This window comes from Giraffa tippelskirchi, chromosome 2 (genome assembly GCF_054371585.1).
Source record: "Giraffa tippelskirchi isolate mGirTip1 chromosome 2, T2T-mGirTip1v1.2.pri, whole genome shotgun sequence".
Taxonomy (NCBI): Eukaryota; Metazoa; Chordata; class Mammalia; order Artiodactyla; family Giraffidae; genus Giraffa; species Giraffa tippelskirchi.
The window spans coordinates 230,797,715-230,822,703 of record NC_137276.1 but is presented as its reverse complement, the minus strand read 5'-3'; the positions used below and the strand labels follow the sequence as shown (position 1 = coordinate 230,822,703).

Here is a 24,989-nt window from a genome sequence, read left to right as displayed (position 1 = left end):
TGCATTAAGAATTTTCTTTATCAATTTCCATGAATATGAAAACAAGTGGACAGGTTTCACACATTTAGGGGTTATACTTAGTCTGAATTTTAAAATGAACAATATGAAAAATTCACTTTTAAGAGGCTTGGGGTTCAAAGCACCTGAGATAAGGAGCCATCCTCCAAAGCAGTTGAAACCTAGGTAGAAAGCAGAGGCCACGTGGAGGAAATGGGCAAAACGTGGACAGAGAGAACCGTGCTTCCAAACAACGTGTGCTTAGTCTCTCAGTTGTGCCCAACTCTCCGTGACCCCACAGACTGTAGCCCAGCCAGGCTCCTCTGTCCACGGGGATTCTCCAGGCAAGAATACTGGAGTGGGTTGTCATGCCCTTCTCCGGTTGGGATTTTCCCAACCAAGGGACCGAACCCAGGTCTCCCACACTGCAGGTAGATTCTTTACCAGGGAAGCTTCCAAACAGAGCCAAAACCAAAAATCACAAAAGGAGAAACTGAAGTACAGACGGTGACTCGAGAGAGAGAGCTATTTCTCACATGGGCAACTTTAAGTGCTATACTATAGGTGGGTAGTAGATGGAAAGTTTTATTGAGATCACGAATTCCACCTAGGTCTTAACATTTACTACCGGAGAACCAAAGACAGCCACAACTGGAGTAATGCTTGAAAAATCCTTTAAGACAACCAGCAAGAGAAGTAACAAACACCACACCCAGAAGCTCAGTTTCCTAAATTGAGGCTGGAAAGTGCTTTTAAAAGGAAAACTCTACAGCACAGATGGACGAAGCACACTTGTTCACATCCTCCGTAATATCTACCAACATAGCAGTTGAAAGTCACAAAAATAAAATCACTTCGGCAGAGCATGGCAGAGAGATTCACTGTGGTGAGCCGAAAGTTCTGACAGATTTCTTCAAGACAAAAGGCCAACAGGATCATACCAATAATCAGAAGAGTATCAGAAAGACCCAGAGCCGAAAGCTGACACCAAGAACCACAGCAAAAGTGGCAAGTGTCATTCTGGGTGAAAAAGGAAAACTGGAGCAGAAAGAAAGATGGGCAGAAGGGGACCTGACTACCAGACAACTATCTGCTGTGTGGTCAGCCTCTCCCAACAGCTCAAAGAAGCATCTATTGCAGAGTCAACACACTTAGTCCCAGCCACTCAAGCACAGAGGAACAGTCACCCCCAGGCTGAGGCAAAAAAAAAAGCCCTGGAAGACACTACGCCACCTGCCAAGGAAGGGCTAGGCAGGAGCAGCTGAGCTCCACACTGTTCCCTGGGACCCTCTCACTTGGCAATGAAAGGGTGAGACCACTCTCTCCAAGACCCCCATTCACACCCACTGAACTGAGGCCATCCGCCTGGCGTCTCACCACAAACTCCAAACCTGCGTTTGCCCCCCGCAACATTACGAGAGAAGCTGATAATGGCACACGGAGGTCAGATGTTTGAGTGGGGCAACAAGGGTTACAAGTAGACTTCCCTGGTGGCTCAGATGGGTAAAGCGTCTGCCTACAATGCGGGAGACCTGGGTTCAATCCCTGGGTCAGGAAGATCTCCTGGAGAAGGAAATGGCAACCAACTCTAGTATTCTTGCCTGGAAAATCCCATTGACAGAGGAGCCTGGTAGGCTACAGTCCATGGGGTCGCAAAGAGTTGGACACGACTGAGCGACTTCACTTTCTTTATTAAAATATTATAAAAGAGGGCCTTCTCATAAACTGAAGGTGACAAGTATTGTAAACAATTCAGTTCAGTTCAGTTCAGTTGCTCAGTCGTGTCCGACTCTCTGCGACCCCATGAATTGCAGCATGCCAGGCCCCCCTGTCCATCACCAACTCCCGGAGTCTACCCAAACCCATGTTCATCGAGTCGGTGATGCCATCCAACCATCTCATCCTCTTGGTCGTCCCCTTCTCCTCCCGCCCCCAATCCTACCCAGCATTAGGGTCTTTTCCAATGAGTCAGCCCTTCGCATGAGGTGGCCAAAGTATTGGAGTTTCAGCTTCAACATCAGACCTTCCAATGAACACCCAGGATTGATCTCTTTTAGGATGGATTGATTGGATCTCCTTGCAGTCCAAGGGACTCTCAAGAGTCTTCTCCAACACCACAGTTCAAAAGCATCAATTCTGCGGCGCTCAGCTTTCTTCACCGTCCAACTCTCACATCCATACATGTAAACAATTACACTGCCTCTAATTTAAAACAAAATTTTTTGCCCAGTGAAAATTTGCACAGCATACAATTTAAATCATTTTGAAAATCATCATGACATTACGCTACACCACCAATCCCAGTGTTAACATTCCTCCTTTGAGTGGAAGAAGCTTGGTGACATACATCTCCTTCTCTAGGTCCTAATCCACTCTGTGATTTTCCAGTACAGTTTTCCTGTTTTTAATTTTCAACAGAACCTCAAGATAAAAAACAATGGAACTTAATTACAGTTCAAGAAAGGTATGTAAGTGTATATCCTTATATACAATGTAAAAGTCACTGTCTGGTGGACAAAGGCTGTGAGGTAAAAACAAAGGCAACCAAAGCTCTCATTTCGTTATCTTGGGAAAACAAGAGAAAAACTGTCTAAAACTGACACGTCAAGAAAGAGAGATTTAAGTCAATTTTATTAAGTTGTAATAATAACAGAAAAAATTTAAAAGAGGAATAGAAACTGGCAGAAAGAAAAGCACACAGAGCTATCTGATTTCCTCTTTCAGAGAGGAGAGTCTTTAGTTTCTTAAATAATAAAATAGATCTATAAATACATTACTCTATTTAAACTGATGTTAAGTAACCAAAGGAAGAATTTAAAAACTGAATATTAAAAGGTATTTTACCACTAAGGAGTGACAATGAGGAAAAGGAAAACTGCTATTTCATTTTTATTTCCAGAATTAAGTTTTATTAACTGTACACCTATAAATTGAGTAATTAATGCTTAATATAGAAAAAAAGTACAAATCTGATTTTAACATGTCATTTAAGCGTGGCTTAAAAAGTACTACTACTAGTAAGGGTGAAAAAAAGGTTGCTTGTAACAGGAGTTTCTAGAAAAAGCAAGCATTCAACAAATTTTTTAACTTTTATAACTTTATACAAAGCAGATCTAGGTTTCTATTAACAAAACAATAGTTTACATTTTCAAGGATCTACTTTCTGAGTACTTGTTCCCATGTATATTTTGTGGATAATGTGAAAAGATCAGTTCAGTTCAGTCGCTCAGTCGTGTCCGACTCTTTGCGACACCATGAATTGTAGCACGCCAGGCCTCTCTGTCCATCACCAACTCGCGGAGTGTACCCAAACCCATGTGTCCATCGAGTCGGTGATGCCATCCAGCCATCTCATCCTCTGTCATCCCCTTCTCTTCCTGCCCCTAATCCCACCCAGCATTAGGGTCTTTTCCAATGAGTCAACTCTTCGCATAAGGTGGCCAAAGTATTGGAGTTTCAGCCTCAACATCAGTCCTTCCAATGAACACCCAGGATTGATCTCTTTTAGGATGGATTGATTGGAACTCCTTGCAGTCCAAGGGACTCTCAAGAGTCTTCTCCAACATCACAGTTCAAAAACATCAATTCTGCGGCGCTCAGCTTTCTTCACCGTCCAACTCTCACATCCATACGTGACCACTGGAAAAACCATAGCCCTGACTAGACGGACTTTTGTTGACAAAGTAATGTCTCTGCTTTTAAATATGCTATCTAGGTTGGCCATAACCTTCCTTCCAAGGAGTAAGCGTCTTTTAAAATCATGGCTGCAATCACCATCAGCAGTGATTCCGGAGCCCCAAAAATAAAGTCTGACACTGTTTCCACTGTTTCCCCATCTATTTCCCATGAAGTGATGGGACCAGATGCCATGATCTTAGTTTTCTGAACGTTGAGCTTTAAGCCAACTTTTTCACTCTCCTCTTTCACTTTCATCAAGAGGCTCCTTAGTTCTTCTTCACTTTCTGCCACAAGTGTGGTGTCATCTGCATATCTGAGGTTATTGATATTTCTCCCGGCAATCTTGATTCCAGCTTGTGTTTCTTCCAGCCCAGCGTTTCTCATGATGTACTCTGCATAAAGTTAAATAAGCAGGGTGACAATATACAGCCTTGACGTACTCCTTTTCCTATTTGGAACCAGTCTGTTGTTCCATGTCCAGTTCTAACTGTTGCTTCCGTCTGACCTGCATACAGGTTTCTCAAGAGACAGGTCAGATGGTCTGGTATTCCCATCTCTTTCAGAATTTTCCACAGTTTATTGTGATCCACACAGTCAAAGGCTTTGGCATAGTCAATAAAGCAGAAATAGATGTTGTTCTGGAACTCTCTTGCTTTTTCGATGATCCACCAGATGTTGGCAATTTGATCTCTGGTTCCTCTGACTTTTCTAAACCCAGCTTGAACATCTGGAAGTTCACAGTTCATGTATTGCTAAAGCCTGGCTTGGAGAATTTTGAGCATTACTTTACTAGCATGCGAGATGAGTGCAATTGTGCGGTAGTTTAGAAGTAAACTTATTTGTGCAGCTCCTGAATCTCTAACATAGGCCCACTTAACAATATGGACGTCTACACTTTTAATAAGACTAGCATTTAAAGGACACAAAGGCTTCAACCAGGCTAAAAGGGACCAGTCAACAGTAGCCGGATGTCAAAGGAAAAGGGAGAAAGCCCTCTGAGAGAGAGGCACAGTCTTAAATGATTCCTATGGAGTCCTCGACCTACACTATCAAAACCTTAAGCAGTAACTTTTTACATCAGCTTTTTTAGTTTGGGTTTTCCTTTTAAAGACTCTTACTGCTTAAAATAAACCAAAATTTATTCTAACAAACTTTTAAAATAATGGCCAAGTTGATTCATTTTCTAAAACTATGAAAACCAAACTCCATCAAGGTATTCCTAACACTCAAAACAAATACTTTATTTCACTTGAGTCTACAATTCAAATCTGTCAATAATACACTTTCTTCACCACTCATATTTGCTTAAGAACATGTTTCTGTTTAAAGCAGTAATTACTTCCACAGACTTTCCAGAAAAGCTAATACAGATAAGCTTATTGTATCTTATCAACACCAAAGAGTAAATTATTTATGAAGCCCTTGGGAATCCCTGTAAAAGAGGATATACAATACATCAAGTAAAAGATCACCACCATCAACAGATTGTTACTGGATTTATTCTCATTTGTTCAACAAATATTTGAGAATCGATTATATTTTCAAGCATTACACTAATAAATAAGCCCTAGACCCTCCATACAAAAACTTAAAGCTCTTGTATAAAACGATACTATGAACAAAATTAAAAGACAAATGTAAACCAGAAAGTTCACCCGAAGTAACAAGAGCAGGAATATACTGGCTAAGCAAGCTCCATTCCTCACTAGCTGTGTGACCTGGGATAGGGTACTAACTTCTGGTTGGGTTAATCAACACACCAATCTAAGAGTTACCATCAAGAAAAAATGAGTTAATAAATGTAAGTCGTTTAGAATGGTTCCTGACATATAACAACAGTCAATGAGTAACTCTCAAGAAAATGAAATTTAAAAAAATAAAATACTCGAGAAATATCAGCAAAAAATATTAAAAGGAAAATCACAGACCATATAAACACATATTCAACCTCACTAATATTCAAATAAAGGCAAATTAAAGTATTAAGTTATGTTTTGTCTATCAAACTGGCAAATATTTTTAAGTATTCAGGATTCTAGAGTGTGGTAAAATTGTGCTGTACAGCTGGTAAAAGCCTAATCTGTCTTTAAAAAAGACATTTGAAAATATATATCAGAAGTCTTAAAAATGTACATACCCTTTAACCCGATAAAGGCAAACTCTAAGACTAGACCTCGGGCAATAAATCACACATGAATACAAGGACTACCACAACAACATTCACTTAAACATTATTATGAACTAATTAGCAACAATGGGGAATAGTAACTGATTCACAGAATACTAATTACTGATGAAAAATGATGCTATAAAAGAGTATCGATGGGGAAATGTTTAAATTTTAAAAGACTAGAGAAAGTAAAAGGTGATCTCATTTGCCTCTTCAATCCTGTTCGAAGGAGTCCCATGTATATAAGGTTTAACAGGCAAAAATACATAAACTAAAAAAATACAGTGATATTCTGATTATTTGGATTATTGCTGATTTTAATTTCCTTCTTTACAGAAGTTCTACCTGAACTCAAATTACTTTTAACTACAAATATGTAAAATGTAAACTGGACTGTGGTGGAAATAGCTGCACAATTGTATAAATTCACTGAAAACTCAAACTTATATAAGATGCATCAATTTTATGATATGTAATTTGTGTCAAAGAATATTCACAAACACACACAGGACAGGAAAAAGTCCTTGCCCTCAAAGAGAGAAAAAAATTACATTTTGTGTTTTACTGAATGGGGAAGAGGGAGAACTAAAGTATTTCAGATCTCTTCAACAACAAATCTGCATAACTGTAACAAAATCTTTTTCTACTAGACTCATGTAAAACTGGATGTTAGATAATCACTTCAAGTATATGAAAAAACAAAATGTTATTAGCTTTTCAAGTAACTTGGTTACCAGAAAAAAACCCTTTACTCCATCACATTCTTTCCCTATCTACCCTGCTCCTGCAAATAAAACCTTTCGCAGTAATACCAGTAAGTAGGAAAAAATCAGCATAATTCCAATGCCTAATAAATAAAACAGTCCTTCAACACAATTTTAAATTATGTAAATGAGATGAATTTTAATTAACTGTTAAGTCTGATAAAATTTGAAACATTAAACAAGTGATTTGAGAAGACAGGTCAAATTCTCAAAAAAAGGGTAAATTTAAGAAAATGCAAGCTCAAAACAAGCATAAATAGTATGGTAATAACAACTGAGAGAGCAGAGAATAAAAATAATAGAAATACACCACAGCTATCAGGCACCAGCTATGTAAGCACTCAGCACTACACTGTGAGGTTTTATTGCTGTTACTATGCTTCCTATCCCCCTATTCCTGCGAAGAAAGTGAGATGTGGAGCTGTGTCTTTTGTTCTCATAGTTGCCCAAAGCCCTTCTGGTTTCCTTCTTCTCATCATGTGTCAAGGGGTGAAGAAGCATGATGTACTGAAGTTTCCTCTACTTGTAACACCACTGAAATTTAATTTCTTTCTCTCCTCCCCCCCTTCTCCAAGCATCAAATTTGAAGGAATCTTTTATTTCCCATTTGTAACTGATCACAATGAACTGTGGAAAATTCTGAAAGAGATGGGAATACCAGACCCCTTGACCTGCCTCTTGAAAAACCTGTATGCAGGTCAAGAAGCAACAGTTAGAACTGGACATGGAACAACAGGAGTACTTCACGGCTGTGTATTGTCACCCTGCTTATCTAACTTGTATGCAGAGTACATCATGAGAAATGCTGGGCTGGAGGAAGCACAAGCTGGAATCAAGATTGCCGGGAGAAATATCAATAACCTCAGATATGCAGATGACACCACCCTTATGGCAGAAAGCAAAGAGGAACTAAAGAGCCTCTTGATGAAAGTGATAGAGGAGAGTGAAAAAGTTGGCTTAAAGCTCAACATTCAGAAAACTAAGATCATGGCATCCGGTCCCATCACTACATAGCCAACAGATGGGCAAACAGTGGAAACAGTGGCTGACTTTATTTTTGGGGGCTCCAAAATCACCACAGTTGGTGATTGCAGCCATGAAATTAAAAGACGCTTCCTCCTTGGAAGGAAGGCTATGACCAACCTAGCCAGCATATTAAAAAGCAAAGACATTACTTTGCCGACAAAGGTCCGTCTAGTCAAGGCTATGGTTTTTCCAGTGGTCATGCATGGATGTGAGAGTTGGATGGTGAAGAAAGCTGAGCGCCGAAGAATTGATGCTTTTGAACTGTGGTGTTGGAGAAGACTCTTGAGGGTCCCTTGGACTACAAGGAGATCCAATCAATCCATCCTAAAGGAGATCAATCCTGGGTGTTCATTGGAAGGACTGATGTTGAAGCTGAAACTCCAATACTTTGGCCACCTCATGCAAAGAGCTGATTCATTTGAAAGGACCCTGATGCTGGGAAAGATTGAGGGCAGGAGGAGAAGGGGACGACAGAGGATGAGATGGTTGGATGTCATCACGGACTCAACGGACATGAGTTTGGGTGGACTCCGGGAGTTGGTGTTGGACAGGGAGGCCTGGCGTGCTGCAGCTCGTGGGGTAGCAAAGAGTCAGACACGACAGAGCGACTGAACTGAACTGATGCAATCAGAACTTTATTCTTTTTTGATGTTGCTGTTTCTACTGTATCTTCATTGCAGAGAATCCAGCCATCACATATTATACTCATGCATAAGCATCATTTAAGTTCCACAAGTACCTATTTAAAGCTCCTTTTATGTCAGTGTCCCTGCAGTCTCCTTGGTTGCCAAGTTTATTCCCTAGCAGATTCCTTAAGAAGTGCTCAAAGAAAGAACAGCTTCCAAATTCACATTCACATTCGTAACATTTTGTTTTGTTGTTTTCATACTTGAGTCAACTTAGCTGGATATAAAACCTCTGGCTCTTATTAGTTCTCCTTGTGTTTATTAGATGTTGTTATTCCACTGCTTTCAGAATAAAGTACTGTTATCAAAACCAGATAATCCAACATTCTTCCCCTTAAAGATTTGGATCTTTGCCTACATACTCCAAGAATTTTTTCAAAGTCCAATAATGTTTAAAGAATATATCTACATGGTAGTCGTTTCTGGATCAATTTCTCCAAGTATACAACTTTTCAAATGTAGTGGTGACCCTTTTTCTTTAATTTCAGGAAATTTATCTGAGTTATAATTATTAGAATTTATTAAGTTTCACTGCTCTGGTTCCTCTTTAGAGACCCTGGCATTGTTTCTATGTTGATATTTCTTTGCCTCTCTTTGGTAAATGTCACCTTTTCTAGAACATTTCTTTTTCTTCAATTCTTTTTTGTTAAATTTTTTCTATTTATCTTCTGTTTCTCCAAAGACATTTTTCTATCGTTTGTTTCACTTTAGTGTACCTTCTAGTTTAGCTTCATTTTTCAAATGATTCTTTATTTCTCTTTACCATTCTAAGATTTCCTTATTCAGATTTCTATTGCTCTTTCAAACCTTCTCAGGTGGCGCTAGTGGTAAACAACCCACCTGCCAATGCAGGAGACCCAAGAGGCTCGGGTTTGATCCCTGGGTCAGGAAGATTCCCTTGAGAAGGGCATGGCATCCCACTCCAGTATTCATGCCTGGAGAATCCCATGGATAGAGGAGCCTGGTGGGCTACAGTCCATGGGGTCGCAAAGAGCTGGACACGACTGAGAGACTAACACTCCATATTTGTATCATCTTCTGAATTTCTTTTGAGTTTCAGTTCATTTAGAAACATCAGGCTATAGCTTTCATTTGCTTTATAAACATTTCTTTCCAGCATGCTTTCATTGTCTGCAGAAGTATTTTTCTCTCATTCCTTTTTTCTTCTGAAAGTAATCTCTGGGGGGAATTTGACTGAGTCAGTTGCTCTCTTTCACGCAAAATAAAAAAAACGTTAGGGAAGCTGGAGTAGACGTTCCAGGCTCAGTAAGTTCTCCTCTGCTCTCCTCAGGAGGAAAGGAAGCACGCCGGAACACAGTCTCATGACCGAGGTCTCTGGACTTTCACCTCCCCCATCTTACCTGCCCTTTTCCCCTTCTCCCCCATGGTCTTCATCCTGTTTCATTTGGATTCTATTATCAGCAGTGTCTCCTCAGTGTGCCACACTTGCAGGGACTTTTTGTTAGCTGGCTTGGGGTTCTTCTGTTCTCAAGTCCATCAAATTCCTGCTGCTTTCTTCTGAATCTTTCAGTACAAATGTTGATTCCATGCAGGTCTTGCAGTTACTGGAGACTGGTCCTCATCTACTTCTGTTAAGAGTCTGTGGTGATACTAGTTTAGAGTATGTATCCATCAATTTTTGGTTTTGCCATGCTAGTTACTCTCTATTTAGGGAAAACTGTGAAGATTCAAAAACTATGTCCTACTATTATCTCCCCAGATCTCAAACATTCTTCTGAAGGTACACTTAGTAAGTATCCCTAAAATTTAAAATAATAAGTGTGAATCCATTTGCTTTCACCGAAGTCTTGAATAAAGGCACTAAGACCTAAGAAATACAATCTTACAACATGGCTAACTTCAGGTTTTCCATCATCTTCTCTATAAACATCCTATGTTCTCTTATGAGACACACACCTGACGCAATCATTATTAATTGCTTTCATCTAGAAACCAGAAACAGTAAAAAAAAAAAAAAAAGGAAACATAAAAGGAAATGGAAAATAATGTGGAACTCTTAAAACCACCTGAAGAAATTCATTAAAGCAGACATTCAGAGTAGGTATTTTTAGGCATTAATAGAGTGACAATTTTTGTTGTTTTAACAAGTATTCGTTGAACACTTTCTATGTCACAAGAACCCTGTTAGACACAGGACACAAAAATGCGAATAAGCCATGGTCCTCTGACTCTGAGAATCAGATTAGCTGGGACCAAAAAATGGCAAGCTAACATATGCAAATGCCATAAAAGCATTAAACAAAACCACTTGCTGGAAAGAATCCTGGGAGAATATTTACTGAACTATGTTAGGTTTGTCGCTTTATGCATTTCTGAAGCAACTAAACTTTTTCCTCCACTGAGAACACACCATCACTTTTATATTTTCTAAAACAGAAGATTCTTCTCTTTGCCAGCTGAATTGAAAACTTATTTTTAACTAGAATACTCATTGCTCACAAAGATATATTAAAAAGACAAACATCTGTCTAACACTAGTAAGTATAAACTAGTACATTTACCAAACACCTTTCTAAAGAGTTGTATGAAGGGTCTTAAAATTTTTTAAGCCCTATGAGCTAAAACATTTACACTCCTATGGACAAGCTACAAGGCAATAATTCAACATACAAACAAACACTCACACACAAATGTTAGAACTTTTTAAAAAAGTGAAAAGGAAAACTTAAAAAAATGTCCTAGAGACATCTAACTAGGAAATGAGCATATAAAGAAACAGCTTCAAATCACATACTTTAAAATAAATTTCTAAAATAGTGTGCCCTCAAAAAGTTAATAGTTCTCAATGCTCTGAATGTGCTCCAAGTTGAAAAGAACAGTAGACTACTATAGTTAGTAAGTTTTTGATGACATAGGGAAATGTTCACAATATAATGGTGGGCAATAAAAGAGAAAATATAAACAATATGAAAACAGATTCTGCCCAAGCACGCCAACCTATTCAGATGGTCTTAATAAAAAATGCCATCAAAAACAAAACACTGGAAGAAAAAGTACCCTAGCGCAATGGGCAGGAGAACTCTGGGTATGTTTCCTTTCACTCTTCCATAGTCTTATAAATTTCCCAATTTTTTCACTGATACTACATTATCGAGTCAACTTAAAAGAAAAACTTAAAACCTGAGGGCAAAAATACATCCACTGGATTTAACCATTCACCAAAAACCATCAACTTTTTGAATTATTAAGCACAAAATCAGACTGCTCAGGATTAAGCAATGAATGAGAAGTAAAGAAGGGAAAACACATATAGAAAAAGACTATTTACACAGGACCACGTGAAGAATAAGACCAAAAGGAGGGAAATGGGCAATACACTCTCAAATATCAAAATGCACAAACCCTTTTATTCCCCTCCATGCACCTTGTGTATATAAATGGGCCTAAAGAAGTTGATTTTATTTAAGTTTACAGATCTGAGTTCTAACTGCTGTGTAATATTATAATATGTCATACTCCTGTGATCACTGAAGTATGCAAACTTTGCCCCACAAAACTCACATGTTAATCTGTTAAAACTGCCACATCAAATAGCTTTAAGCACTCAAATTTATAGAAGTATGGTAGATAATATGATCAAATCAGAATTTAAAATAAATTTATAATGTTCATCCTCAAAGAGCTATAGTTCTGTATGTTCTTGAACTATTTCAAGTTTTCAAATAACTAGCTTATCACTATTACTAAAAAAACATTTCAGTTGTTAAAGAAGCCCAGCAAAGTAAAGAATGGTATCATCTGCTGTAACCAACAGCTTTTCCAATTAATGTTCCACTGAATAGGTATAAATAAGAAATAAAAGGAAGGGGAGGTCCTTTTATCAAATAAATTTGAAAAATGCAAGCACTTCTATGTTAATGTGCACAGTGGTCTCTGAGGCAGTGCATTTTCCATTTACTCTCCTAAGTGCTTTGTACATTCCAAATAAACTGAATGTGGTTACTGCTTAATTCAAAGCAGTAAGGAGTAGCTCCTAGGCTGTCAGGATGACCGCATGCTTGGTAGAATGGCGTCACTCATCGCTAACAGGAATAAATAAGAGAGGAGAAAGTGTATGGACGAGAGACATCTAGGAGGCAGTTATGTGAATCTGGAGCTCAGAAAAGAAGAGTGGGACACAAAAGTAGATTTTGACAACATGTAGATATCAGGTGAAGACATCACTGCGAATGTCTTAACCAAAAATTGCTTTCTCTTTTTACTCTAGGTACCTTGAATTCAACAGACAAGCATCTAAAATTTATCATAAACATCCACTGCATAATTTGTTTATATATCTTCCCCCTCTTCAGCTGAAATGTGTTCCTTGATTCCTAAGCACAGGAATCCTTACAAGCAGAGCACTACTATCGCACCTGGTACAAAGCAAATGTTAGCGAAACGAACGTTTGGTCATAAATGATTTTTCTTCCAAAGATCAAAAAATAACCCAATCTTACCTACTATATATCCTAATATGAAAAATGCCCTCAAATTAAACAAGTACAGAAACACCTATAAACACATGTACTAAACATATATTAAAGTTTAACTTTAGCTTGCTGTTCAGTAAAAATCGATTATTAAGCTTTGGCCTTTGAAAAGTGCAGTCAGTCAAAACATACTTCAATGTCCTTTCTAGCATCCCTGAACGAGTACCTAAAATGAAGCGGTATGGGCAAGTAAGGCATCATCACAGCTCACCAACATAAAGTCAAGATCATGAATGCCTGGGCAAACAACACTCACTTCCAAGTATGCAAAAACATTCTAGAAATAACTCCCAATGAAAAACTCCTTATGAGCTTTTATGTGTTAAAATTCTGTCCGCTGAATAATAAATGTGTGCATCGTAAAACCAGAGCAAACTGCATTAATTAATGATTATAAAAGCTGTTAATTTTACATTCAAAAACAATTATTAACTTTCAAACAGTTGAAGGGGAAATACACCAACAGCTAATATACACATCAGAGTCAAACCTTCCTTCCTTAGTCTTTCCCTTTATCAGCCAGTAAATGTCGGTAATTTTTAAAGACTACAGGGCTGAGTAAGAGACTAGATTATATCACAAATCTGATATTTGTAAATCTTCTGCGTGTTCTAGCACTCCTAAAATTAACTAGATAATCTTTATAAACTGGATTTACTCTTTAGTAATTTCAGCTCATCCATAAGCCTCTCAAGAAAAAGAGCTATTTGGAAACTTTTTATATCTTGTGACAATAAACTAGAAATAAAACAGCAACTCTGCCACCTCCAAGTTCCTTAAGGGAAAACCTCCAGAATCATTAATAGTCATGGATACGTCTTCTGAGACACCCCCAAAACACTTCGTTCCTCCACTGACCTCAGGTGAAAGAGGGCATCTACTTGGTATAACCAATGTGCAGTACAGTGCCCAAGGCGCAACCCGGGAGCTGGCAGTGCTCAGAAACTGTTCCTGCACCAAAAGGTCAAACTTATGAAATCTGACAACACAATTTTCATAAAATTCTAAAATGTTTTCTGTAAATTCATTCTTATTTATTCCTCCATGACACTGATATTCGGCCTCAGCATCGTGATGATTCTATCAGCCACTCAGCTGGCATGTGCCCATGGTGCACCTCTAGCATGTACAGGCAAATACATTCGTGCACCCTTGAGACATAGATTACAGCAATAATCACTCTATCGCCTTTTACTCAAAAAAGAATTACCATCAGATTCTTTGAGTTCCTCATGAATGTAAAATATGATTTGATCTATAATTAATATATATTCAAGCACATTTCTTCATACAAAATGGTATACCTGAGACATTTTTTTAAAATCCCACTCTGAAGTCAAAAAAAGGTAATTTTTTTCTGTTTCAAAAACAAAGAACCCCCAAACCAAAAACCAATCACAAAAACGTTTTAATACCTTCACCAGTAATGTAATTAAGTATCTATCCAAGATTTATGTAGTTACTTCTTTTCCAGTTAAAGACCACATCTTCAGTTTATAAATCAAGTAAGAATGTCTGTGTCCAGGTCTACAAATATAAGCCACTTGGTTCAACAAAATGCCTCATAATCAGCCTAATTTAGAAACATTCAAATTTAAACATTAATAACACCTTATCCATTAGCTACACTACATTTTTAGGAGTTTGAAGATAGCCACAGATACAACAGCCTTCACTTTTCTGTGTATAAGATCACCTCAATTAATTATAAAGCAATCAGAACTATTTTTTCAAAAATGCCTTCTATACTGCTTCTCCTATATAAATACAAACAACAAAAGGATAAAAGAGGAGACAAGGAAGAAAGAAAGGAGAAAGAGAGGAATGAAGGAAGGGCTGGAGAGAGGCAGGAAAGAAAACATAAAACCCCAGACCATACTGTTTTAAAGAGTCATACATATGAGTGTAACATCCTTAATTTAACGGTTGGAGTCTTATTTAAGACACACCACTAGCATCTACTCCATAAGCCTTTACAGCTCTGCTCTGAAGGGATCTAGGGGAAACATGCATTCACCCATAAAGGTGAATATTTTATTTATCTTTAACAGAAACACTTCAAATTTCGCCAAAGTACTTTCGCCAATCATCCCCTTTTGAAAAGGTCAATAACTAGCAATTACTATGCTGTATTTGTATTAACACCACTTTCAGTTACTGAGTATGGTACTGATGCCCAAAGTCAAGTCTAATAATACCCCAACTGTTATCTTTACATTTAGTGATCTAAATAATTCTCCCCACTAACGCTGTTTATCAGAAAGCTCCCCTCCCCCATTCAAAATACACCACCAGTTCCCACATTCTCTCAGACAGCCATAGTTTTACTGTATTTCAAAACGTGAGTCACCTGTATGCATCGTCTTCTTTCAAGTCTCATATCATCCTGACGGGGTGGGGGAGGGAGGGAAGAGTCCGGCAGCAAAACTACAACACTGTGTGAAGAAAAACAGATTATGATGAGAGACAAGGGTGCAAGACAGTTACCCCTAATTGAGGAACATCTAATGTAAATGCAACCCCCAAAACACAGAGATAAAATGACTGTGAATTCATTTGCTAACATTTATTTAAGCTTATTTGAAAATAATTTTCATTAATGAAAACCAATTATATATAAAATATAAAGTAATTGCCAGGAAGAAAAAGTTTTAAAATCTGACGACTACCAACAAAAACATTCAAACATTTCTAGGTATGAAATAAACTGTCAGTACTCCACTAGTCTAGGTAATTTATCAGAAGAAAAAGATCTACATTTTATAATCTACATCAATTCACAAATCAGTATGAATGTGAATTCACTTTTCACCGTGGCTTACTATCAAAGGTAAAGAAAGTTGCTTTATAGGAACAATCATATGTCAATCTTCCAACCTTACAGGTAAATTGAGACACTGCTCACAACTGCTCCCCTAAGCCCACAAACTCTTTTGCTCTTGGAGTGGCTTCCCCTACTTATTGTAATTCTTCGACTTTAAATTCCTACTTGCTACATCCGCTGCTATTTCATGACTGGCCAGCAAATTCCACGACTAATGGCAAAGCAAAAGCAAAAGCACCCCCCTGCTGTTGTCAACTAAGAGCACACAATAACAGCCCAGACAAAGACAAGCACAGGCTGAAAATCAACAAACGAGTTTGGTCTAAAAATCTAGTTTTCATACTGATACTGTGGAATTGAGTATTATTCCAAATGAAACAATGTTGCTTATGTTGGCCAAGTTCCCAGGCTAGCCAAAAGACATCCATCTATTGAGACCAAAAGATATTACACCCGCCATGGGCACGGGGGGCTCAGCAGAAGCAACACAGAATCTTAACCAAGTTTAGATCCTCTCTTTATTTGGAAAAATTCTAAAGTAGGTTGTTTTCCTTTGTTAGCACTCTCTCAACCCTTGATGCTTATAATTTCCTAAATTTTACATTAGGACACTCCAATCATCCTGCTAATAGTAATAACCCTTTCCCCTGAGTACCAGTATGTTCCTGAATTACCATCCCAAAGTCCTGCTGCCTCAGTGGAGTTCACTTCAGGTATGTGACAAGAAGAAATCAACTGGGCTGAAATAAATCACTTTAATATTTGCAGTTTTCAACATGGATGCTAGCTAAGTAGACCAAATAAACCCCTAATTGGTAGAACTCAAATAGTGTTGCAAAATAACATTAAAAAATACTGAGATAGTGTGAGGAAAAATTTTAGCCAAGTGGGTCACAGTATGAATTTGAGTCTGTCTTTACTGTCCTCAAATATTTCTGCTTTTCACTTATTTCTCCTCCTACTTTTGAGCCCCTGGGGTTCTTTAAAAGTTCAAAACCTGGAAGAGCAGCTCAGAGACAGAAGTTTACATGTATGAATTACTTGTAAATTAGGAACCACCTGTCTCTGAAATCATTCCTCAATTCCAGATTCCATTCTTGAAAAACCACTTTTCCAGTTTAGATGCTGCTATGGTATCAAGTCGGAGAAGGCAATGGCACCCCACTCCAGTACTCTTGCCTGGAAAACCCCATGGACGGAGGAGCCTGGTAGGCTGCAGTCCATGGGGTCGCAGAGTCGGACACGACTGAGATGACTTAGCAGCAGCAGCAGCATGGTATCAAGTAAAACCCTAAGCATGAGACCAACTGGTAGCCAAGTTGGGAGGAAAGGAGGATACAGACAGACAAACAGATGAACATTAAAGCAGGGCATCAAAAGTTTTACTTGCAAAAATAATATATGAATCAAGATTAAAGATTTTTACTTCAAAAACACTAGTTTTCTAATTTTTTGCTTCATAAATGGTCAGTCTTAAAAAAATAATAAAAGTCTTTATAATTTCAGCATAAACTATGGTAAAGGAAAATGTGAAATTTAAAATCTCTAGCTACGAACTACACATTTTCAAATCCTTCAGGCTCTCAACATTATATTCTTCACCTGTAAAATGTCACAATGCTATCTACACCCTGCCAACTTCAATGGCTTCAACAGGAAAAGATGAGTGGGCCAATGGCATAATGGATAATACATCTGCCTCTGGATTATCAAAATGGTCTCACCCTAAAACTGACATCTTATGGGGGAGAAAAAAAAAATCAACCATTTAATCACTACTCATTTGAAAAACAGCCTTTAGCAAAGGATAAAGAATCTCAGCAAGTTAGGAAATTGGCTGCTGAGGGATGCTGCAACTAAACCATTATATACTGAGTAATGATAAACTTCTCAAGTCTTGACATTGGATTACTAAATAAAGATTCTAGTGATTATTCCAATATATCCTTCAGGCTTGTCACTTTTCAAAAAAACAATGGTCTGTATCAGATGTGAGTTTTTACTGACAGGAACTAGACTAGAGCAAACACCAAATGAACTTTGCAAACTACAGATACAATTTTCCTTCTAAAGAAGCTTACAAATTCAGTCATTTTTAATTTTTTTCTGAAAAAAACCTACAACAAATTTTTTATCTTTTCCCCTACAAATGGAACCATTCACAAATTATGGAGCAAAATTAGATGCTAATGAAAAACATGTACTATCCTTACCACAGAAACCTCCCATAATCCTCAAGATCTTTTACAGTATGTTTTAGCTCACATTTTGCCAAAGGCAATATAATGTCTATGAACAATCTAGGAACTGAGCTTAAGTGGTTTTTGAAGCTAAACTTACAAACCATTTTTCTAGTTGTCTGAAAATCACTGCATAAAATTAACCTACAGCACATGTGCTGAGGGCTAACAGAACTTCAACAAGCTTGAGTTTTGGTGCACAGTACGCTCAGGAAAGGACAGACTTGGTCTCTTGGTGTTTGTTCTTTCTCAAGAGAGGTCAGGGAGACAAGAGGGGAGGGGAGGAGAGGGAGGCTGGAAGGATATGAAGACACCTAACTGAAAGTACTCTTGTGCTGAGATTTACAAAATCACCACAAATCTAAAAAATAAAACAAAAAAAACTAAAGTGGCAAAGCTGATTGAAATGAATGCATTAGCATGATATGGCAAACCCAGATTAACTCAAGAGTTAATGAACTAAAGGCTTTCCTTGTGGCTCAGCTGGTAAAGAATCCGCCTGCATTGCAGGAGACCTGGGTTCAATCCCTGGTTGGGGAAGATCCCCTGCAGAAGGGAAAGGCTACCCACTCAGTATTCTGACCTGGAGAATCCCATGGACTGTACAGTTTATGGGGTCACAAAGAGTCAGACACTACTGACTGACTTTCACTTTCTTTCATTTAATGAACTAAAAAGCAGTCATTGATGTATTTTCTAAAGACACAATGTTTTATACTGGTGGAAAACTAAAAATTATATCTAGTTTCAAAATAACTATAGTAGTAAGGGAAGTATTACAAACAGCAGGCAAAAAAAAATCAGTACATACAAGCTGATACAAGCTTCAAAAGTACTGGTAGGAACTATCTTATTTCTTAAGCTGGGTGGGAGTACACAGCTGTTGCTTATTATCTTTTAATTTTATGTGCTATATATTCTCATATTCACAATTTTAAAAATTTAACCCTCAGGAAAAAATATAATGCAAGAGGCTTAAAAGGACAATTCAGATAGTATGGAAGATGTCTACTAAGAATAAGCTACCAAAAAAAAAAACAAAACATAAGCTACAAAAATGAAAACAAAATTGAGGGACCTAAAATTTTATTCCATGGATCAAATTACTATGCAGTTATATTCAAATTATACACTGTGACCCACTTTCCTTATAAACTTCTGCTCATTTACACGAATAGAGTAAGAAAGTCATAGAAGAAAATGTCTTTATTTCAGAAGTAGACTTTCAAGAATTAAAATAGCCAAAGGAGTCATACAGGAAATGTTTTGATACCTAACACACAAGAAAAAATAATTATCACCTTAATTCCCAAAAAGATGATCAAATGGGATATGGCGGGGGTGGGGGGGGAGAGCCTTTCACTAACTGGGGATTTCAAGAGAAATCTTAAAAACCAAGAAAATTTATGACTTCCTCTAGAATTCCAAGGAAATACCCACAGTCTTAAAAAAAACAACTGAAAATACAAAAAGCACAAGATTTCAAATCAAAATTATGAGTAAAAGTGCAGAGAAAAGGACCTTCACTATACCCCAACCACTCAGCTCAGACACTTCACAGACGCTGACACGCACCCGACAAGCAGGCCGTCTTATCTCACCAGCGGGGACAGCAGGGGTCAGACAGATCAAGCAGCCTGGCCTAAGGTCACAGCCTGAGAATTCTGGTCCCACACCAAACTTCACTTTTTTCCGCCACTGCAAGATCCTCTCACTAGGGATCACTGAAATGGTTATAAGAAAATTACAAACCTGCAAGAATCTAGGTGACTAAGTCTGATTTTAAGTCTCACCATTGCCTCTTCTGCCTCAACCAGGCCAAACGTAAATAAAATTCATAAGCAATAAATTCATAAAATTTATAAAAAAATAAAATTCATAAGCAACAACACAAGAGAAGACTCTACACATGGACATCACCAGATGGTCAACACCGAAATCAGACTGATTATAGTCTTTGCAGCCAAAGATGGAGAAGCTTTATACAGTCAGCAAAAACAAGATCCGGAGCAGACTATGGCTCAGATCATGAACTGCTTATTGCCAAATTCAGACTGAAATTGAAGAAAGCAGGGAACACCACTAGTCCATTCAGGTATGACCTAGATCAAATCCCTTATGAGTATACAGTAGAAGTGACAAATAGATTTAAGGGACTAGATCTGATAGACAGAGTGCCTGATGAACTATGGACAGAGGTTCGTGACATTGTACAGGAGACAGGGATCGAGACAATCCCCACAGAAAAGAAATGCGAAAAAGCAAAATGGCTGTCTGAGGAAGCCTTACAGATAGCTGGGAAGAGAAGAGAAGCGAAAAGCAAAGGAGAAAAGGAAAGATATTCCCATCTGAATGCAGAGTTCCAAAGAAGAGCAAGGAGAGATAAGAAAGCCTTCCTCAGCGATCAATGCAAAGAAATAGAGGAAAACAACAGATTGGGAAAGACTAGATATCTCTTCAAGAAACTTAGAGATACCAAAGGAACATTTCATGCAAAGACAGGCTCGATAAAGGACAGAAATGGTATGGACCTAACAGAAGCACAAGATATTAAGAAGAGGTGGCAAGAATACACAGAAGAACTATACCAAAAAGATCTTCACAACCCAGATAATCACGATGGTGTGATCACTCACCTAGAGCCAGACATCCTGGAATGTGAAGTCAAGTGGGCCTTAGAAAGCATCACTACGAACAAAGCTAGTGGAGGTGATGGAGTTCCAGTTGAGCTATTTCAAATCCTGAAAGATGATACTGTGAAAGTGCTGCACTCGATATGCCAGCAAATTTGGAAAACTCAGCAGTGGCCACAGGACTGGAAAAGGTCAGTTTTCATTCCAATCCCAAAGAAAGGCAATGCCAAAGAATGCTCAAACTACCACACAATTGCACTCATCTCACATGCTAGTAAAGTAATGCTCAAAATTCTCCAAGCCAGGCTTCAGCAATACGTGAACTGTGAACTTCCAGATATTCAAGCTGGTTTTAGAAAAGGCAGAGGAACCAGAGATCAAATTGCCAATATCCGCTGGATCATCAAAGAAGCAAAAGAGTTCCAGAACAACATCTATTTCTGCTTTATTGACTATGCCAAAGCCTTTGACTGTGTGGATCACAATAAACTGTGGAAAATTCTGAAAGAGATGGGAATACCAGACCATCTGACCTGTCTCTTGAGAAACCTGTATGCAGGTCAGACGGAAGCAACAGTTAGAACTGGACATGGAACAACAGACTGGTTCCAAATAGGAAAAGGAGTACGTCAAGGCTGTATATTGTCACCCTGCTTATTTAACTTCTATGAAGAGTACATCATGAGAAACGCTGGGCTGGAAGAAACACAAGCTGGAATCAAGATTGCCGGGAGAAATATCAATAACCTCAGATATGCAGATGACACCACACTTGTGGCAGAAAGTGAAGAAGAACTAAGGAGCCTCTTGATGAACGTGAAAGAGGAGAGTGAAAAAGTTGGCTTAAAGCTCAACGTTCAGAAAACTAAGATCATGGCATCTGGTCCCATCACTTCATGGGAAATAGATGGGGAAACAGTGGAAACAGTGTCAGACTTTATTTTTGGGGGCTCCGGAATCACTGCTGATGGTGATTGCAGCCATGAAATTAAAAGACGCTTACTCCTTAGAAGGAAGGTTATGGCCAACCTAGATAGCATATTTAAAAGCAGAGACATTACTTTGCCAACAAAAGTCTGTCTAGTCAAGGCTATGGTTTTTCCAGTGGTCATGCATGGATGTGAGAGTTGGACAGTGAAGAAAGCTGAGCGCCGAAGAATTGATGCTTTTGAACTGTGGTGTTGGAGAAGACTCTTGAGAGTCCCTTGGACTGCAAGGAGATCCAATCAATCCATCCTAAAGGAGATCAATCCTGGGTGTTCACTGGAAGGACTGATGTTGAAGCTGAAATTCCAATACTTTGGCCACCTCATGCGAAGGGTTGACTCATTGGAAAAGACCCTAATGCTCGGTAGGATTGGGGGCGGGAGGAGAAGAGGATGACAGAGGATGAGATGGTTGGATGGCATCACCGACTCGATGGACATGGGTTTGGGTACACTCCGGGAGTTGGTGATGGATGGGGTGGCCTGGCGTGCTGCAGTCCATAAGGTCGCAAAGAGTCGGACACGACTTAGCGACTGAACTGAACTGATTCCAGTTTAGGAGAATAAAAAAGTACGTTCCTGAAAAGTCAGCCCAGCAGAGAAATTCTGATTGTAACACGTAACAGTTCTCTATATATTCCTTTAAAAAAAAAAAAAATGAAGACAAGCAGAGACGAGTGTAAAAACCAAGAGTAGGTAAGTCTCTTTTGCACTAAAGCCTCAGGCAAGATAAAAGAACATGAAGAACTATAAACTTGGGTCTTGGATCATATGACTCCACTGGCATGTTAGAAGTGGGAGCAGCTGATACATGGGGTTTAAGGAGATAGAAGGATGTGATTTCTCATGAAACTGAAAATAAAGAACACACCTCTCAGTAAGCACTGGAGAGAAGGTTCAAGAAATAAGACCTGAGTGGATTAAATAAATAATGCCCCAATTTTTGCTACCTCAAGCACCAAGTTACCTGGCCTCTCCAGGACCACATCTGGGCTAACTGAGACAAAACTAGGCACTGTACATTTGGCTACAGCAATAAGCACAGGAAAACAGGAGGGAAACAACTCATAGGCATATTATCTGTAACAACACAGAATGCATTGACAAGTATCTTTTTTAAGACTGGAGAGCAGAGACTAAGAAGTTTCTAGGAGTAGTGGTGCTGGTTTAGTCGCTAAGTTGTGTCCGACTCTTGCAACCCCACGGACTGTAGCCCACCAGGCTCCTCTGTCCATGGGATTTTCCAGGCAAGAATACGGAGTGGATTGCCATTTCCTTCTCCAGGGGATCGTCCCAAATCAGGAATTGAACCCGGGTCTCCTGCATTGCAGGCAGATTCTTTACTGACTGAGCTATGAGGGAAGCCTCATAGGAGTAGGCTATGACCAAAAAAGGTTCTGGTACCCTGTCACTAATTCAAAACATACAAACTACCACTGATACTGTGGTCTTCCCTGGTACTTCAGATGGTAAAGAATCTGACTGCAATGTGGGAGACGCGGCTTTGATCCCTGGGTTGGGAAGATGCCCTGGAGAAGGGAATGGCTACCCACTCCAGCTTTCTTGCCTGGAGAATTCCACAAACAGAGGTTACAGTCCATGGGGTCGCAAAGAGTCAGACACAACTGAGCGACTGACACTTTTCACCGATACTGTATTTTGCTTGCCATCTTTTGTTTCCTTTATTGAGTGTGAAAACAATTATTTTCACAGATTTATACAACCTTCAAGTCTCTCAACATATCTACGTGTTTTCTCTTATATTCCAAGTTCCTCAAACTTGAATATTCAGACCACAGAACTTTTCAGGAACCTAACTTCCACTACTGGAGAGCTATCACTGTATATATACTAAGAAATATCCCATTATAAGCAGACCTAAGTTCCAGACGGTTCATTTAAGCTAGCTGGTTGCAAGGCAACATTAAGTACTATTTCAGTTGCGTGTGGAATTAAGCAGACTTCCAAAGTGAGACCTGCTCCTGGCCGATCTCCCTTCAAAGTTTCAGGCCCGTGTCTCTGAGAGCCTATGGACTGAGCTTGACGCCCCAGTTACTTTCGTTTGCCACTTATTACTGCATGTGAGAGATCTTATATTTAATGGACACATAAGCATTTTCCTTTAATTCACTTAATTCTCATTAAATAATTACGTAAGTTAAGTAGCACCATTACCCGGTTTTACAGGTGAGGAGACTAAGGCCCAGAGAAGTGAGGTCGCACAGAGCCATGCAGGACTATTTTAGAGATGAGATTCAAATTCAACCAAACGGACTCCAAAGTTGCTGATCTCAGGCCCCACATTAAACTGAGTTTATGATCTCCCGACTTGATTCTCCCAACCAAAACAGAAGAGGAAAGAACAGGGAAGACGGGAAAAAAATCCACCGCTCCCTCCTGCATTCTCAATTTTGGTCAATGCGTTTCACCACACCCAGTCTCCCAAACTAAAACCCTAATAACCTGGGACCTCCTTCCTACTGCGTACCCCACGTCCAATCCACGCAAATTCTTGTGTTGGGAAATTCCCTGGTGGTCTATGGTTAGAACTGGGTGCTTTCACTGCCGGGGCTCAGGTTCAATCCCTGGCTGGGAAACAAAGATCCCACCGGCCACACAGTGCAGCCCCCTCCACTCCCCAAAAAAGTGAGCTCTGTGAACCATCCCAGCAAATGAATCAAACCTAAGGAATTGGTCCCCAAAACCTCCAGTCTATGGCCAGTCTTGGTGCCAGAAGTGGAGGGTCTCACAGGACTGAGGCTTTTCTTTACCTGTGAGGTCTGATTCTCCCTCTGGGTAGACAGTGTGAGAACTGGGCTGAATTCTCGGACACCCTGCTGGCATCTGAAAACCGCTTGTGTGAAAAAGCCCCTCCCCCCTGAAACACACACACATACACGCTGAAATTGGGTACAGGAACCCTCTGCAAAAAGGAATTAAAGGCAAAGTGATATGAACAAAATAAATGTTCTCTATCTCTTCTGTTGCTATGCTTGCTTCCTATCACCTACACATCATGTACTCAGACTATTACTCAAATTGATCCCGCTCATAAGATGAACTGGGCTTCCCTGGTGGCTCAGACAGTAAAGACTCCGCCTGCAATGCGGGAGACCCAGGTTTGATTCCTGAGTTGGGAAGATCCCCTGGAGGAGGGCATGGCAACCCACTCCAGTATCCTTGTCTGGAGAATCCCATGGACAGAGGAGCATGGTGGGCTACAGTCCATGGGGTCGCAAAGAGTCGGACATGACGTAAGATGAATTAGAAAGAGGTGCCCATGACTTCTGGGTGCTGCTCTAAGAATCAAACAAGGTTGAGGTCCAGTGCATACTGTCATCCCTCCTTACATTTCCCCCCCTAACCTGAACAGCTGCGGTGACCGCATGCAAGCATTTTATTTTAGAAACAAAGCATATCTATCAGACGGAAGACACTTAGGAAAAATAACACTCAGTCACCGAAAGCCTGCAATCCTTTCTCATAACTAGC

General features: G+C 39.3%; 1 protein-coding gene across 47 annotated transcripts in view; it reads right to left on the bottom strand.

The window, feature by feature from the left end:
• Window positions 1-24,989, bottom strand: part of DYRK1A (dual specificity tyrosine phosphorylation regulated kinase 1A) — a 214,750-nt gene that overhangs the window by 80,784 nt on the left and 108,977 nt on the right. For 37 of the 47 annotated variants that reach the window (XM_081573151.1, XM_081573159.1, XM_081573131.1 and 34 more), the window contains one exon: window positions 15,165-15,249. The exons of the other annotated variants lie outside the window; for them this stretch is intronic. In XM_081573151.1, coding sequence (XP_081429277.1) covers window positions 15,165-15,174 — 10 coding nt within the window. In that variant the 5' untranslated portion in view covers window positions 15,175-15,249. The remainder of the gene's footprint in view (window positions 1-15,164; window positions 15,250-24,989) is intronic. 47 annotated transcript variants of the gene reach the window in all.